At 38.1% G+C, this 17732-nt stretch overlaps 1 protein-coding gene and 1 long non-coding RNA gene across 20 annotated transcripts in view; one reads left to right on the plus strand and one right to left on the minus strand.

The window, feature by feature from the left end:
* Window positions 1–17732, plus strand: part of LOC146763449 (uncharacterized) — a 159588-nt gene that overhangs the window by 36405 nt on the left and 105451 nt on the right. For 5 of the 12 annotated variants that reach the window (XR_014951781.1, XR_014951782.1, XR_014951788.1 and 2 more), the window contains exon 3: window positions 1–16016. This exon is cut by the window's left edge and continues 16841 nt beyond it. The exons of 1 other annotated variant lie outside the window; for it this stretch is intronic. This is a non-coding gene — a long non-coding RNA (uncharacterized LOC146763449). The remainder of the gene's footprint in view (window positions 16017–17732) is intronic. 6 more of the 12 variants (XR_014951787.1, XR_014951792.1, XR_014951783.1 and 3 more) reach the window with 6 other exon arrangements.
* Window positions 1–17732, minus strand: part of MET (MET proto-oncogene, receptor tyrosine kinase) — a 104220-nt gene that overhangs the window by 16313 nt on the left and 70175 nt on the right. For all 8 annotated transcript variants that reach the window (XM_085568309.1, XM_085568308.1, XM_021542605.3 and 5 more), the window contains 5 exons: window positions 16855–17028; window positions 15860–15959; window positions 7983–8201; window positions 2042–2188; window positions 1–75 (listed from right to left, as the gene is read on the minus strand). The exon at window positions 1–75 is cut by the window's left edge and continues 82 nt beyond it. In XM_085568309.1, the coding sequence (XP_085424435.1) occupies window positions 1–75; window positions 2042–2188; window positions 7983–8201; window positions 15860–15959; window positions 16855–17028 (715 nt within the window). The remainder of the gene's footprint in view (window positions 76–2041; window positions 2189–7982; window positions 8202–15859; window positions 15960–16854; window positions 17029–17732) is intronic.

Raw genomic sequence — 17732 nt, forward strand, 5'->3', positions numbered from 1 at the left:
AATTAGTCCCGTGAAATTCTGATCTTGCCGGATCAGCACTTTTCCGATAACTGTTGACAAAACTTCTTGCTTCCACTGAAATAACAAAGAAAAAAAAAATAGTGTAATGATTTCCAAAGACAAGTAAGAACTAGATTATTAGTACTAAAGTATGAGCTGATATATCGCATATGTATTAAATCTTGATTTTGTGATGCTGTACTGCAATAAGACCCTGTGAGGGGAGAAATTGTTTTATTGGTGTATAGGAAAACAGACCTGCAAGACATCTGGTAGAGACACAGCTCTATATTTTATACATTGCACACACAGCATGCACTCACATGCACTCTGGATAACAGGGTTCCCCTGTTACCAGATGCTTCAAATTCAAAATGTAAAATTCATACTTTTACTCATATGGTGCATGGAATGGGCCTATGGCTATATGGGCTGATATGTACATTAAAAAAATAGCCCAACTGCCTTTAATGTATGTCCTTCTGGCATAAATGTACTGTAACATCAAACTCACTCTCTTGTTGACAGCATGCTTGCATTTTAATTCCCAATTTTAATTCATGTGAGCCTGTCCCTTGCCAGCTTCTAGCTTGCTGACAGTTTAAAGAAACAAAACTAAACAAATAACTAATCAACCCCCAAAACCAACAACCAAACAAGCAGCAAGCAGCTAACAGGGAAAAACTGTTTTAGGTCACACAGCACTAGCTCAGTCAGTTGGAATGCATTTGGCCATCTTTTCTCTTCCTTCTGTGGAATTCATCCCTCTGGGTACTGTAATGATGGATTTGCCCGTCAAAAGAGCAAATTTTCTTCTTCACTGGGCAGACTACAATTTCTGAGTCTCCTTGCCAGTAAACAAGTAGAAACCTTGTTTAACCCCTTTATGTTTTGTTATTTTCTGTGCATGAAACATGTCACACATATCTGTTTCTTAGAAGCTAAGGAAATATCACAGAGTAGAACTAATTGAATGCAATGTTGGATATGTAGAAATACAACATATTAACTGAATGTAACCTGTGCACAAGTATTATATGAAACTAGGCACTTAGAAATCTGGGAGACCTACACCAAAAGGAGACCTGCATCTAATTTTATAGTTTGCCTGATATAGCCAAGAAAATCAATACTTACTTTAAAAAAGAAATTAATATTAAAATAAATTACTAGTTACCATAATAATAAGTCAAATTAATTATTACTATTTAGTTAGATTGCAGTAGCACATAGGAATATCATTCATATCCCAGGAGCCTGTGAGATTAATGTCTTAAAGACACAGAAAAAATAGATGTCCTTGCTTCAAAGAGCTTACATAGATTTTGATCCTAACCCAACTTACATGACCAGCAAAGTCTCCACTGTTTTCCATGAATCAGAGTGCAGTTTCATAATTTAAAGGTAATCCCATTCCAATTTCATTTTTATATCTTAAAAAATACAAATGTATTGAAAGATTTATGTCTTATTCTATAAATTAGCATGTCTATAATTTAAATTTGCAGTAGCACACTGAATTACTTTAATGAGACCAACTTTAAAGCAATGACTCAATCATTTGTTCTAAGTGTCTTCTTCTTACAAAAAGAATTGAAATGAAATTATAAAATGCAGACAAAAAAATTATTTAGGAAAGATTTGATCCTCTTGACTGCAGCAGTTTTTGAAAAAAGGGCTTGTAAGTTCCAAACTAAAAGTACTCCATTATAGCTTCTCATTCTTCCCTACATGTTTCCTCTTGTGTTTAGATTAATAACTATAATTTTATTTCTATGCTTAGTTCAGGTCCTACTTTGTGCCTAGGGCTCCAGAAACTTTCCGTACAAACAAGTACTAACAATAATGACGAACATATTTATTTTAAAATAGCTGATATTATTTGAATTTGCATCCCAAAAAAACAGGGATAGAGATATCTCTCTAAGCACGGGCTTAGGCTTAAATTTTATTTAGGCTTAAAGTTTATTGGTTCAACAGTGACACTGTGAATAATAATAAAAATGGCATTAATATCTCTTGTGTGGTATAGTTGCCTCACCTCTATATTTAGCTCACTGTTGGATTTCAGGAGATCACTGGGAACCGTACACAGAATTGATTCTGACTGCAGGAGAAGGTTTTCACAGCTTTTGTTTCCAACTTTTAGGACCTCGCCTTTAACAGCTTCTGAATCAATATAATTTCCCTTGGAAAAAAAAAATCAATTTCATATTACATAACCATCTTATAAAAGTGAAGTTGTTACAAGCCTGGAAAATATTTTTAATGAAAAATAAATTGTGAAATAAAGGACTAATGAGAATTTACACTGTTTGTCAATATGCATGTATAGGCTTATTTCATGTAAATGCGACTTTGACAGAGGAACCAGTGTAGGATGGTAAACTTTACAGATAAAATCTGCTGTCACTCATACATCTCATACAGACTTCTGAAATTGTAAATGTCTGAGGGATTAATCCTGTTAGTCCTGTTTAGATTTTTGCATAATTTGTTCACGAAAGGACACATTATGTAATGCTGTTGTTTACACAAAACTGGCATTATATTATCCACAAGCTAAAGGCATCTCAAACATTTTGTTTTGCAAGTGGTTATGGTCGCAGAAATGAAGCTTTCAAAAAGAAGTAGTTAATTAAAATAATAAACAAGTCTGTTAAAATCATGTTCCACAGAAAAAAAGGAAAAAACCTTGGTTAAGAGGAGGCATGAAAAGCACACTTCTTACCCAGAAAAACTGCTCACATCCCAGACTTGGATGAAAAATTATTGCTTCTGATATTGTGACAGTAGAATCCAAAGGCCAAGTTTAGGATCTTTTGTGCTCAGGAGTGCATCTCTATTTAAAGCTGCCCTAGCCCATGTACAGCCCAGCTCAAGATGAAAGTAGAGGCATATTAAGTGGGATCAAAGGGGAGAAAGGAGTATAGGACTAATAGAGACTATTTATATGGGGTGGATCTGGGAGTTTTCCATGAGAAAGGATCACACCTCACACAACTGTGAAGACTTGTATATTGGAAAGAAAACAAGAATCCCATTCTGAGGGACAAAAAATAATCTTACTTTGGCATATGTTTTAAATCTTCTTCAGAATGAGACTGAACTCTGGAAAAATTGTAATAAACGTATAGGAAAGCCAGCTTAATGTCATACTTGAATGGCAAAGCCACACCCCAGGTAAATGTTTTTTAATTGCTGGCCATAAAAAACCATTTTGCACTCTATCTTCTGTCTAGTCAAAGCCATTCTGTTTGGTGTTAAGTAATAAAATATTCCTGGGCCAGGGATCATATGAATCCATATTGCTTTTTTGTTTGGAGACTTGTGGCAGGTTGTGAGCCATTCATGTTCAAAACTTTCCTCTGAATAATGCACCGCAAAAAACTTGAATTTAATTCTTCCATCTTCAGGATAAATATATTATCCCGGAGAGTGTGGTTGAGTGGTCTCTTCTTCTACACCAAAGCCTAGAATTTTTCTCCACTGAAACTGATGGAAAAATGGAAAAAAAAATATCCTACTGATTTTTCCTAAGGTGGTCTTTAGCCAGTTATAAAGATGGTATCTTTTACCTACTCCTATGACCATTACGTTACCATTAATATATCGATTATAGATTCAAATATATTTGCTATAATATCTAAATATATTCAGAGTTTCAAAATGCTTTCAGCAGTGGTTTTGCTCTTCTTGGGACAACAGAATTTGCCTACAATTTTAAGAAAAGGAGGAAACTGGCTACTGTGAGAAGTGGAAAAAAATATTTCCACTTTTCAAATGTGTATTACACCCTTCTTGGTGAGCAATGCCCTTGAATGCAAGCTGGAGAAGTTAATCTTCAAGCTGTACTGGGTAACTGTTGCAACCCAATCTGATAGCACAGCCACCTCATAACTTTCAGAGAGATAGGAATAACTTGGGTAAAACTCTAAAAGCAGCAGAAAACAGTAAACAAAGATGTGGAAATTCTGAGACTGGTGTCAGAAGCATTTTTGGGGCTCCTAAGCAAAGTGAGCAGGTTGACTTGAGAAGAATGAGTAATTACTGCAGCTGCAGAGGTTTCTCTTCAGCTTTCTCAAAAATATGACAGTTTCCATATTGCTCTCTTGGGACCAGGTTTTGAGAGTAGCAATTTCCTATGTGATATGAAAGAAGACTGACAAGAGAGTGACCTATAAGGAGGCAAGATTTCCTTACCATTGTCTCATAAAGAAAGTGTTGCACTGGCTTAAGAATAGAGTAGACAATATAGTAAGTCTTGTCCTACTCTGAGTTTTAAGACAGAAGTGCCAGAGCACGGCCAAGATCTCAGTTGTGCATGCCAGTTGTTACACATTGAATTACAACTGTGATATTCATTTCTCTAGTGGAAGATTTGTATTTGTAAATATACTTTAGTTTCTGGTGGCCCATGCCTAGGCCTCCTCTGGAACAATGCACAGAGTCCCTGGACCATATTAGTGCACAATGACAACCCCAGAACAGACCAGGCTCCTGAGCTAACAGAAGAAAGATGCTTTTCTTATTTATTTGTTGCTTAGGGTTTTTTTTTGGTGTATGTGTTCTTTGGGAGGAGTCTGGTTTTTCTTTGTTGGTTTGTTTGTTTGTTTGTTTTCACAGCTAGGATACTCTTGGCTGTCAGCAGCCCAGCTTGCAGGTCTGGATCAGTGGTTTTTGGAGGAGCAAGTGGACTCTGTATTTTTCAGCAGACTCGGCAGTGAAACATGAGAATTTCTCCTGCCCTGACAGCTTTCCATGTTGGCAGGAGATGGGAGCCCTTCTGAAGGGGTGTCTTCACGGTGTTGAAGCAGAGAGTTGTCTGGTAGCATTCTGTCATGACCCCTCTGACTGATGCATGGTGGGCACCAAGAGACTTCAAAAAGCCACATAGTTGGCAGAGGAAGACAGTGTTGATGTGGGATGTTGGGAGGCTGTCACTGAAGACAAGGAGGGCTAGCATTTGTGGCACACAGTGCCCTGACTGTGTTTTAAATAGAAAACCTAATGTTTTCTTGTGTATAACATTTTTTTACAAAAACATCTTGTGGTCATAAGGGGAAACCAAACAGAACATTTCAATCGGTACCCACTGTCATTTGACGAAAGCCAAATATGTCACACCAGATTAGTTAGATTGAAAAACTTGTGATAAAGGTTCCCTGCGCCCCTCTGAAACTAATTAAGAAAGAGATAAAAGAACTTTGGTTTGGTAGAACAGACTGTTCACTGAAGCAAGCTGCCATTTAATTTCATGCTGAGCTTGCTTAATTACTCCACAAAATATGATCATGAGGGATGAGGCATGTAAACTTGTGTGTGTGTATTTTTGAATGTGGGTACAGGCGAGGGAAAAGTATTGCCAATATGGCTTGTAATGCTCTTTTGGCTCCTGACTATAATTTATGAAAGTTGTCTCACAGTTTTGATAGAAGCACCCCACTATAACTAATTCTATTTAGAGGAAGATGCTAAATTGGTGCCTGTTCATGCTTTGTTCTAGCAGCCCACCTTTCATTAATGCTGTTCTCCAGCTGGTTGTCAGGAAATAACAAGGACATTAGGCTTAGGGAGACGTCTGTCTTGGGTGCCATCACCACAGGTCAATACTACAAAATTGTGACTTTGGTCAGTTGTCACTATGACAATCCTCAGTCAGCCTTTCTTATCTAAATGTTTTTTCCCCAGCAATAAACACACCAGAGATTTCTTCAGGGAGAAAAAAGAGTAAGCAAAGTAGAAGTTAAAAAAACAACTAATTTTTGACCCTCTGTGTCTCTGAAGATTATAGAAAAAGTCCTCATGGACGCACTTCCAGGCAGAGGAAAGACAAGAACACAACTGGGAACAGCCAGCACAGGTTTCCCAAGAGTGTATTTTGCCTGCCCAACCTTCTAGGTGGATAGGACTGGCTCTCTAGATGAAAGGAGAGCATGGACGAGCAGGCCTTGGTTTTAGCAAGTTTTGCAGCACAATCTCTCCTGGCAATGAAAAAAAACTTAGGATGGTATGGACTGGATGGATGATATAGAAAATGAGTGAAACATATATTGGACAGAGATCAAATCTTTATTTATCAATGGCTGATAGTGGAACCAATACTGCTTAAAATCTTTTGAGAGCTTGGACAAAGGGATAGGATGCACTGTCTTTGAGCTTTCAGATTATATCAGACTTAATAAAATTACTGATATGCTGGACCATAATGTGAAATGAAACAGCAGGATGCCACTTTAGTGAGGAAGGCTCAGCACACATTTTAGCAGCAGCCAAGCCAATAGATTGAAGGTGATTGTTCCACTCTGGTCAGTAGTTGTGGAGCTGAATTGTGAGAATTGTGTCAAGTTTTGAACCCCACAGAAAGAGAGGTACTATAAACTGTATGAAGTACAGAAGAGGGTCACTGAGCTAGGAGGGGAACTCAAGCATAAGATAGACCATGCAAGGCTAGTGGAGCTGAGTGTTTTAAAGCCATAGAATCTCCATTCTTAGAGATTTTCAAAACTCATTTACACAAAACCATAGGCAGCCTGACCTAATTATTAATTTAGCCCTATTTTGAGCAATGGGGTTAGACTATGAAGACCTCCAGAGGTTCCTTCCAATCTACATTATTCTGAAATTTTTCCCAAATTAGTCCCCTTTCCAACTGGTTGATATGCATTACTTGGAAAATACTGGAAAACACTGCTGTCATTGCACAGAGGCAGTGAGCCATGCAGCAGCTATATATTCCCAGATCTGTTGACCTGCACACAAGAACTCTTTTTAGCCTTTCTCCATAACTGAGCAAGAGATTTGCTCTGCATCAAGGAAGAAGTGATTGTATGGCTAAGAGCTCCAAGTAGAAAAAACAATGTAAAAAGTAAAAATCAGACCAATTACTCTTTGGCATTTGCCTAAACACTTTGCAGAGATGAATTAATATGCAGAGTTTGACTGGAACTCAGCATGGCTGACAGGAACTCTGAAGTAATCCTTCTGATGTCTTGCAGCCCAGAAGTTGGCCCACTGGACCATGTTGGATTCAAAAACTTTAGGGCTTCAAGATTTCTTCATTGTGATGGGGGAAAAGTTTTGGCTTACAGAGCTATGCAGGAGCGACACAAAGAAATTACTTAAGCACTAAGACTGATTATCTTCCATAAAACATTTTTATCAATTATATTTTATATAAATTATAGATATCTATGTAAATAACATATAAATTCCAATAAATTTTCATAAGCATTCAGTGTACACTAGAAATACCCATATTTATACCTTTCCTATTTAATACTCAGAAAAAAACTAGACTTCAAGAAATTGAACTCTCACAAAATGGATTTGACTTTCTCTACAGTACTGTAGTAGAGAGCAACCTGTGCTATCGAGGACCCCAACTTCCTAAGAGATGCTTCTCAGTGCTATGTAGGCTACTCTCAGTGCACTTTGAAGAGGCATTCAGCATCAACTTTGCATTTTTCATGGATCCATAAATATTTAGGCTACAGCAGTGGCTGATCCTCATGAGTGACTTTGTGCACAGGCCAGGGCTTCCCTCAGCTCAAGAGAACTGAAGAAGCCAGACCACATCTTTTGTGAGGCAGGACACATAACCGTGTGACAGTAAGAGCCAGGGCTCGCACACAGACCACATACTTCATGTTGTGGGCTGCTGGCCATGTCTAATCCTAAACTGGTGGTGCAGCTTACTGCAATCAAAGGCTGATGCAGCGTGGTCCTCCCATGAGGACAAGGAAAGCCCCTCTCCCACTCCACCTGATGACAACAACCACCCTGGTACATGTATCTTTGTTTTCAGCTCTTCATCTTTTAAATGGTGAGAGCCAGGCTCGGGTGAATGCAGTACTGAACACATTGCTCCCTCTGCCCTCACTTCCTTGGGGCTTCCTTTATTTCATCAAAACGTCTGTTCCACGCTGTGCTGCTCATGTGCACTTGCAAATAATTGAAAAACTTATTTCAGCATTTCTTACCTTAATTTCCAGAACATTTTGGTTGCCTCTTGAGATGAACACTGTCTTTTCAAAATGCTTAAATACAGGATTATTTACGTAATCAAAATCAAAGTACAGGGAGCTGACACCATCAAAAATAAAGAACACTTTGGTCACAAAGGGTGGTTGGAGATTGAAATCTTTCAGTGAAGGTGTTGTACAGCAGATTATCTCTGAGCTAGAGCGGTGGCTACATGCCTATAAGAAAAAAAGAGGTGATTGCAGTATGTACATGCAGAGGAAGTCACTGATTAATGCAACTTTCTTTAACAATACACATATATTGAGAAAATAAACACCAAGGGTCTTGTTCTTCTTTAACCAAAGCAAAATCCTGATCAGTGCTACACAGCATTTATGTAGAGCTGGGAGAAAAGTATAAAAACTTCATGTCAATGGTGTTTGCACTCTTGTTGAGGAAATGTTCAAGTAAACAAGCTTCCTGGCCTTATTGTTCACAGCACTTTTAAAGTAAATATTTTGCAGATAATTAATGGAAAATGATTTCCAAAGCCAAGGACCATCAGGAGCCTAGCCTGGTGTACTGAGCAGCTGTAGTTCAGGTTGCCTAACCTGTCACAGTGACTGCAACATGGATTTCTCTTTCTTTTTCACTACCGAAGCAATAGTAAGGAACCAGAGGACAAGGTAAAAGCCAGCAGTACTAAATGGAAGTGTGGAAAACAGAAGTAAAGCACTGTTTACCCACATGCACCTAAGTTGCTGTTTCCAGAAAGGCACTGTGGACTCTGTGAGAAAGGGCTTTAGAGCCAAAGCCACTCTGGATTCTGGGTCACAAAAGCTCAGCAAAGTGTATCTTCTTTCTAAAAATGTATATTTAAGGTCCCAGATGTGTGGCACTTGGTGCTGAGGTACACAGTCATGCAAGCTCCTGCTGAGAGTGTTGGCTGAGACATGCTTTTCACTGTATCTTGGACCAGCAGGGATAAGGTGTTTCCCCTCACTGTAGTGCAGGAGCTGCCTGACAACAGGCACAAAGCCACACCTGCCCCTCACTCTGCCACTACACCTCATGACAGCCTGCAATGGGGGAAAGCTGCTGGTGCACCCCATGACCAGAAGACTCTCCAGAGGATGCTCTGTGCTATGGGAATGTGATCCAGTACAAAATGCAGGACTTGTCTGAACTGCCTTTGCAGTTGACAGAGGGACAAGGGTTCATCTAGAGTGGATTTCATCTGATCCACTTTAGACAACAATCTAATCTTTAATTACATTAATGGTGCTTTAGAAGAGTCAATTTTGTCTAGACTGTGAAGGTTTCTACAGGAGTACTTTGCTTATAATGTCAGCAGCACATCTACAAGCACCAGTGGGAGGCACAGTGTGTGCTGGACTGCAGAGTGGTTGTTTGCCACTGGACTGTGTGCCCCCTTCCCTGTGCCTGCCTTTCATGCTGCCTACCAACGATACGGTTGGAGGACTTCTGGCACAGAGTTGCTTCAGCTCCACACATGTATTTCTCTTCCAACTCTACAAACCTCCTGTAAGTAGTCCCTTGTGCACTGTGCCCTGAGAGCAGATCAACCTTTTTACTTTTTTTACATATATAAAGGAGTGTATTTGATGTGTGTCCCAGAAAGAATGGGGCTAAGCTCCTCGATCTACAAGAGATTACCTTGGAAGATCAGCAATGCTCTTGAATACCTTTGTGCATCCATAGAAGGCCAAAATACATATTTTTTTTGTTTTGTTTTTCAAAATAGATTTGTTCTCATTATCAAATGCTGCTTGAAGAAGCTTTGAAATTAATTTAAATTAATGCAACGTAATTTTGCTGTTTCACATCAGTGACATAACCACTCAGGCTGTATCAGCTATATAGCCACATTAGCTTGAAAAGTGGGATTAAATTAGCTATCTGAAAATCAGGGCTTTCTGTTATCACCAAAGCAATTCATGTTTGTGTGAATAATATTGTGAAATCTTGAATCTGACAAGGGAAACATTTTCAACATTCTGAGCATAACAGTTTTAGAGCTCCTGCGTGTCTGTGAGCTATGAGTTCGGCACTCAGTTAAATAACTTAGTGGAGCTCTCTGTGATGCTAACGGGACTTGCACCTGTGTGTCCAACAGCCCATTTATATCCCTAGCAGAAATTTAGAAATATTTGTTTAACCTCCATGTCAACAAGGTAAACTGTGGGACACAAGGCAGATTTTTGGTGCATTTGCTTACAGTATCAGATTGTTCTTTGGAATACGTTGTTATACACCACTGACCATATCTCAGGCTTTGTTCTATCACATAGATCTAGAAATAAATTTCAATTAGTATGGAAATAATAAGATACATCATTAGTATAATGGATGATCAAGCCATACTTTTCCATGATGTATAAATATTCATTAATATATCTATCATATTGTGTCAATTCTTAAAAAGGATTACTAAAATATATATAATTATAAACCCAAGTAATCATTATATTTATTTGATTAATGTAAATTCATTAGACTCTTTATCTACTGTAGAGTAGTGATGTGCATTAAATGAATAGCAGTGGTATTCATAACTTTGTTTGTGGCTATCTATTAGAATCAGATACTTTACTTTATCAGACTGGTCTCTGAAGCAGAAGCTTTCAGAAAATGATAAAAATCTAATAATACTCTTTGGAGGGGATGCAATGTGACTGATTGGTAAGGTCAAGAAAAATCTTATTTGCAATGCCCTTATTGGTACACGATTTGACATGACATTTTTACCTTGAAATTGGTTTTAGCAATTGAAGAATATGACGGTTTAGTTTTCAAGAAATATTGGATTGAGGATCTCCAAGAAAACCCCCCTAATTCAATCTATTGCCTTCTCAATTAAAATACTGCCTATCACCCAGCACCTTTAACTTTTATTTAATTAAACTTTAAAGTACATTCACTTTAAAAGCTAAGCCTACATTTTTCTTGTGACAATAATCTACATCTGAAGACAAAGAGGAAGAAAAAATATAAAAATTATGGAACAATTCACAAGCATAAGTAAATGCTATATCCCAAAGGGAATAATAATCCATTGCACAATGCATATGACTCATCACTTAAGGTATGTATTCTTGTTCCATTTGCAAAATATGACCCTTGAGGCAATTAATTTAAACCTGACCTACAGAACCTGAACTTCAGTGCCCAATTCAATTCTTTTTCATCTGATAGAACAACAGGAAAAATATGAGGGAGGATCTCTGAGTTCCAGAGGTCTCCCAGCAGCTGACCCAGATTAGAAAGGGGCAGTTGGATGTGTATTACAGGATCTGCAGCTATCAGAAAGGAGAAAAGGGCCAATTTGTTCTTTCATAAAAAGTAAACTTTTGGAGTTCCAGTGGAGAATGAAAGATGAATGAGTTTAAAGACAGACCTGGAGACTCTCCAACCATCCTTGCCAAAGGATGATTTCTCAATAGAAAGAGAAGAAAATACAGGTCCAACATGAAGAGAAGCCCATTCAGAAGAATTTTTTGTGTAAAGCAGTGACACTCAAGCAGCATATCCTGAGGGTTTTCCAGCAAACTCACTGCCTTTTGCTGCCATTTTGGGTGGTACAAGGAGTGATCCTGATGGATTGGTAGCCTTTTTATTTTAGTTTTCTCTTGGATCAAGGCATGAGAGATCATACTTCTAGTCTATCAGATCATCACACCAGAAGGTAGAGTAAAATGTCTCTTGCTCTCGGGTCTGAGAGCAAGCCCTTTGCACAACATGATCAATACTGACTGGAAGTCCAAATTCTTCCCTGGGCTTGGATGGTCAATGTACCTTGTAACACTGGAACCCTGGTGATTTCACACAGTGGCTTTCCCCTGACATACCCTGCTGTACCCTTGGCAGGAGATGTGCATGAGCTACAGATTTGGCACAGAAAGAAAGATGAATTTTCCCCTTCACTTCACTAGGCTTCTGTGGCAGCTTTGTGCCATGAAGTCAACAGAGATAGAGGATCCAAGCCTAGGTGTCTTCGGATAGGGACAGTAATCACACAGTCACTACCCACACTTTACAGGGAATTTGTTTCATCATTATTTCATACATCTAAGGTGGACACTCATTGCTGAATTCTAGGCATCTTGATGAATATGAGTATGGATTGCTTACAGACTTGTAACTATGGAACAAACTTTACAGCCTCTTAAAATTTTCCTGTAAAACAGCAGGAAATGGCACCTGACAGGGAGAAATTACAAAATGCTGAAGAACATTCCAAAGACTAGATACGTGAACAGAAGTGAGAAGATTTCTGTATTATGCATTCTTTAGAGTTCTTGGGAATTTATACAGCACTGCCTAAATTCCTACTTTTTTCCCTAGTCAGAAAAAATGATCAAAAGAAATCATGAAATAGAAATTAAAAAGAAGCACATTGCAATTATTGAAACATAGGGCTCAATATATTTTTTTCACCCATTGAAATAAATTCAAAGAAGGAAAAATATATTATTTTGAAAGTAGTATTAATATAAAATGTAATATAAACACAACAAGTGTGAACAGAGTACTGAACAATTTCAAGGAAATCTAAATACATGTGAAAAGAATACTGTAAAATGGAAACAAGGCATTTTTTGCTCTATAGAAGAAAAATTTTCAGAGATACTAAACTACAAACATGAAAGCTGAAAAACTCAAATGTTTCTTCTACAGGGGGCTGGCTTATTGCACCCAAAACTTTTCAGTCTCCATGAAACTGCACTTCTTATAGGAAGTTCTTCCAGAAAAACTTTTGTATCAGTTGTATCACTCACCTCTTACCACTGGGATGGAAAGAGGCAGAGAAAAGCAGATGCCCCAGGGTCTGCTGGCTCTGCTCCTTGAGACTTTGGGATGCAGAGCATGCTCAACAGCTCCTGCTGTTTACAGAAATGACCCTCCACCTACATTGTGACTCCATGAGGACTCCAGGCCACAATTAAACATGAGGACGGAGAGCTGACAGGAAAAGGTAAGACCCATTTTGAATTGGGCACTGCTATTTTTAGGCAAATGGAAAAGGGTCTGAGAAGTGGGGGAAAGAATGAGAAGAGCTCTAGGAAGCAATATTTATCAGGAGAATTTGGAGTGGGGTTTGGTTGTTTTAATGGGAAAAGAGAAAGGCTGAATCATAATTTAATGCAAATATATAAAATTAGCAGGAGAGACTGATAATCTGTTGCTTCTATCCACAGAGGGTTAAACAAGAAGATAGGTAATTAGCCACAGGATTTGGGTTAATTATTACAAAAAAATCTTTCTAAACCACTAGGCAAGCAGGTAGAGCAGCTCTCTCTAAAGCTTGTTTAAGCAAGATTGTGAAATTTCTTTCACAAGGAGCTTTAATAGCAGCCTAAACAAGTATCTGTTAGGCAGTGGTCTGCTACATTTGCTCCTGGCGCAGGAAGTGGGCCATGCTTCACTGTTGTGGTCCCTCCCAGCTGTACTTTCCTTTGATGCTTTGGGATGTGTTTCAGCGCTGGCTTTGGTTTTCCCAAGAGCCAGAGTTTCTGAATGCTGACAAAAGCAGCTTCTTGGAGGAGGCTAGTGAGAGAAAACTGAGAAGAAAAAGGGATTAAATAACAATTTTAAAAAATGATTCATTTAGCTATCCTCTCCCAAACTAAGGAAGCAAAAAGGTATATAACCTCAGCTATAGCACTTCTTGAGCAGTTCTTTGGTCTGTTCAGTAAAACAACCTGTCTTCTCCTTTATAAATGGGATAGTTGGTCTAGATCTCTGCTGGAAATAGTTCCTCATTGTTGTTTATTTTAATAATGAACAGATGAAATGTTGGGGGTTTTTGGTATATCTCCCATGCAGAGAGCCCAGAACTTCCAGTTCAGGATGGGTAAGACTACAGCCATAGGCATCCACCACCAGAAATTTCCTCAGTTACATATACAATCTTGTTTTGACATTTATAAATCTTCCCTTTCTACCTGAGAATTAATACTCTTCCTTTAGAAGTATGCTTGAGGTAGAGAATAGTGGCAGAACAAATGGATGCCACAGAGGCAGAGAAGGCAACTGAGTGCTAGAAGCCTTTAATTTCAATAGAGCAAAAATAAATTGCTTGGGCAATGTCAAAGTGTAAAACACTCTGGATTATAATCCATTTGGGGTTACATTCCAGCTTTTGTGCAGGGAGAATGAACTTGTGTACAGTTGCTCATGCACGGGCACAATTTTTTACAGATCATCAGTGGCAGATTTGTTTGTTGGCAAATATCTAACACACTGCACGGTATGAAAAGAAAAAGAATAAAGGAGATAATTCTGACTGACTGAGTCCATGTCTTTTTTCAACAGCAGATTAGAGGCAGGATGAAAGCAAAACACTGCTCAAAGGCAAGCTTGCTCCCCAATATTTGGGAGAAAGAGTAAATTCTATGGTGTTTGTTGCCTGGATTTGCCAGTCACTTTTGACAGTGGATTTTCTTTAAAACTCTAGATCTTTCAAATCTGTTCAGATTCTAAGAAGTCCTAAATATCTGACAAGGTATGCAGTATCAGGGCCGGAAGAGAAGTAATATTGCATATTCCCACAGGGGAATAGAAAAAGCAAATAAATTATCTTTACGCAAAGCAAAATCTCAAGAGTTGATTTCAGCAACAATCTTTTCCTTCAAAATCCTTTTTGCTTAGAAATAATTATGCTCACATTACTAAAAATCTAATAAATTTTGAGTTTGGTACATGTCACTGAAAGATTTTATTTTCTGACTGATGGGTAAAGTGACTTTTTGATAACACTTAACACTGTGTTTCATTGGAAAGGAACTGATTTTTAGATTAAAATCTGAACCAATTGAATTACAAGCCACGACTACATGCTGCAGAAATTCAGGTCCTGACACTCATAATATTATACAAATTAGGATCATGAAGAATATGATGACCTTGAAGCTATGAAAGACTGCAAATTTGCAGACATACCATTTAAAATGCATTGAGCAAACCTAAGTCTTATAGTTAGAATTCAATTCAGGAAACAGTGTATGATGATCATTAGAAATAAGCTAAGAATATGAACAGTAAGTAGCATGTCATAAAGAGTGTAGGTCAATTTAGCTTCAGTTAGACAAAACAAACCTTACAGAATAAGAAAATGTTGGAGGTACAACACAAATGTGTAGACAAAAGCTCACAGAAGGCAGCTTCAGTAAAATAAGATGACAAATGCCATCTTTGCCCATTAAGAATTAAAGGAGATCACATGGTCATATCTGTGTTTAGATTTGGACACTGTGTAGTGTCAACTCAGGAAGAAAAAAAAAAAAAAAAAAAAAGGACACTTACATCTCTGACTGACATCTGTTGTTTCAGCAGAGGTACCCAATTGCAAGAGCCCAAACCCATCTTAAAACTTAGTTGCTGAATTAACAAAGTTAGGACAGATTTCCCCAACAGAGATTTCGACAATCAGAAATTCTTAAAAATAATACCTACTTATGATTTTATATATTTGCTCTTCCTCTTCCTTTGATATATATCCATAGTCACCACTTGAATATCACAGTGGTGCCTGAACTTGTCATGTAATATGACATATCTATATTGCACTGCTATGTGTTTAGTCACTGAATTTGCATTGTTAAATAGAAATATATAAATCTTCTTATCAGATACTGTACTAGCCTTATTTCTTTGGAAAAGGTTTATTGGAAATGGTTGCTTTACCCTCACCTTAATTTCAAATTTGTTTTGAATTTTTCCTGTACTGTGAAAACAGACTGTGCAGAAAGCACCAAAGTATCAGGAGAAGCCCTAAGTTTCAAGGCAAAAGTCAACGTATTTTGGCTGAAAATTCACAACCATTCACCACATCAAGATGAAAAGATAAAAGACTGTCTTCTTTAAGACTCACCACAGAGAAGTTCATTCCTAGTTTAGGTACAGTAATCACCATCTGAGGAAAGCACACTGAGTTCAAGTTGATTCCCTGAGCTGTGATTGTACTTCCACCACTAGGAAAATTTAACAGTAGAAGAAAAAAAATAAAAGGAAGGAAAAGAAAAGAGAAGGTAAGTAGGATAAATAACTGCTGTGATAATGTAATGTTAATTACAAATTATATTTTAGAGTAAATAATAACATACAACCAGAATTAGGGATATATATTGGATAAATACAAATACATAGCTTTAAGCAGTGAGATAATTTTTCTGGGAAACAGATTTTACATTTACTATAACAATTAATTAAAAAAAGAAAAGAAAAGAAAAATAATTTCTAAAACTGTGATGAGCCAGGGTATAAAACAAATGTGTAATTTTTAAAAGAGGACACTCTTTTTGTACTTTGCATTTGCTAACTTACTTCACCTGTGTCCAATGGTGCTGAAAAAGGTGTCTGTTCTACTGCTGACATTTTTTTGGCAAAGGCAGATGGCTTGGATTAGAGCTACTGAGACCATAAATATGTCACTTGAAAAAACACACATACTACCATACATATATATTCATAATGTTTATATAGCTCTGGATTTAGACTATTTTAAAATCCATTTGCTCTCCTGAGTTGGCTGACTTGTCACATTAGATGACTTTCCTCAGCAATCAGTGTAATGTCCAGACACAGCACAGGAGACACACTTAGCTGTGCAGTGGGTGTCTCAGCAGGACATTGCAGGTAGGCTCAGCAGCAGCTGGGAGTGAAATCCCAAAGAGAAAAGAGACACCCTTCCCCCTTCTCCTTCACCTCTGAAAGGAAATGATTTGCCCTCTGCAGCTGCACCATAATAGAAACAATTGGCATGGAAGATAGAGATAAAAATGCAATTTCTTTTGATAGATTGCTGAGCAGTATAGCTGTTCTTTGTTCACATTGCTTTTTTTATTTCTATGAGAAAATTTTACTCACCTAAGAAAAGATTTGGCTGGATGAATTTTTAAAACAACTGGATCTTCCCTGTATGTGAAATGGCTGCTTGTGTCTCGAATAGCTTCATCGATTTCCATTCTCACACGAAATTCCTGGGGAATTTGCTGTGCTGGAGTGTAGCACTCCACAGTGCTTGCCGATATGCTGGGAGGACTGAAAACAGATTGCTTGTCACCATTATAAAACATGCATGTGGCTTAAAACACTGTCTTTACTGAACCCCAACATTGCCTAAAGATCTGTTTGTAAAAAAATGTCATTGATTTTCCTGCTGGATAATCAAATTGCAACAAGTAAGCATGACATACAGTAGAAATTGCAACAGCATGGCTTAAACTCAAGATTAATCTTAATTCAGTTGACTTGCACCTTGCCTGATGGAAGGTGTGTTGCCTTGGTACTGGTGACAACCCCATGAGCCCCCGAACCCTGCAAAGGCAGCTTCCAGCCTGGAAAATAAGAGCACACTCCAGGATTAAGGAGAATGATTTGATCTGCTATAACCAAAGGATAATGGGTCTTTCAAATCCACAGGACTTGCTCTATGTTAAAAGCCTCAAGTAAGAGTGCTCGTGTGGGTTGTACCAGATGCTAAGGGGCAGGCAGAGGGCAAGGAGAAAGAAAAAGGAGAAAATTCAAGAAGAGCTGGCTGAATTCAGCACATTAGCAGAGTCTCTGGGATATTCATGTTTCCCTTGCTATCATGCTTGGCCATGGAAGTCTTCTTCCTCCTACACTGATCTCAGTGGGTGCACAGGGGGATCCTGAAGTTTGAAGCACATGAAATGTGGCCAGAGGGAGCAGGGCACAAAAGAGGCAAGAGTGGCAACTGACTGGAGAAGTATATGCAACTCTAC

Source organism: Lonchura striata, chromosome 1A (genome assembly GCF_050655825.1).
Source record: "Lonchura striata isolate lonStrDom1 chromosome 1A, ASM5065582v1, whole genome shotgun sequence".
NCBI lineage: Eukaryota > Metazoa > Chordata > Aves > Passeriformes > Estrildidae > Lonchura > Lonchura striata.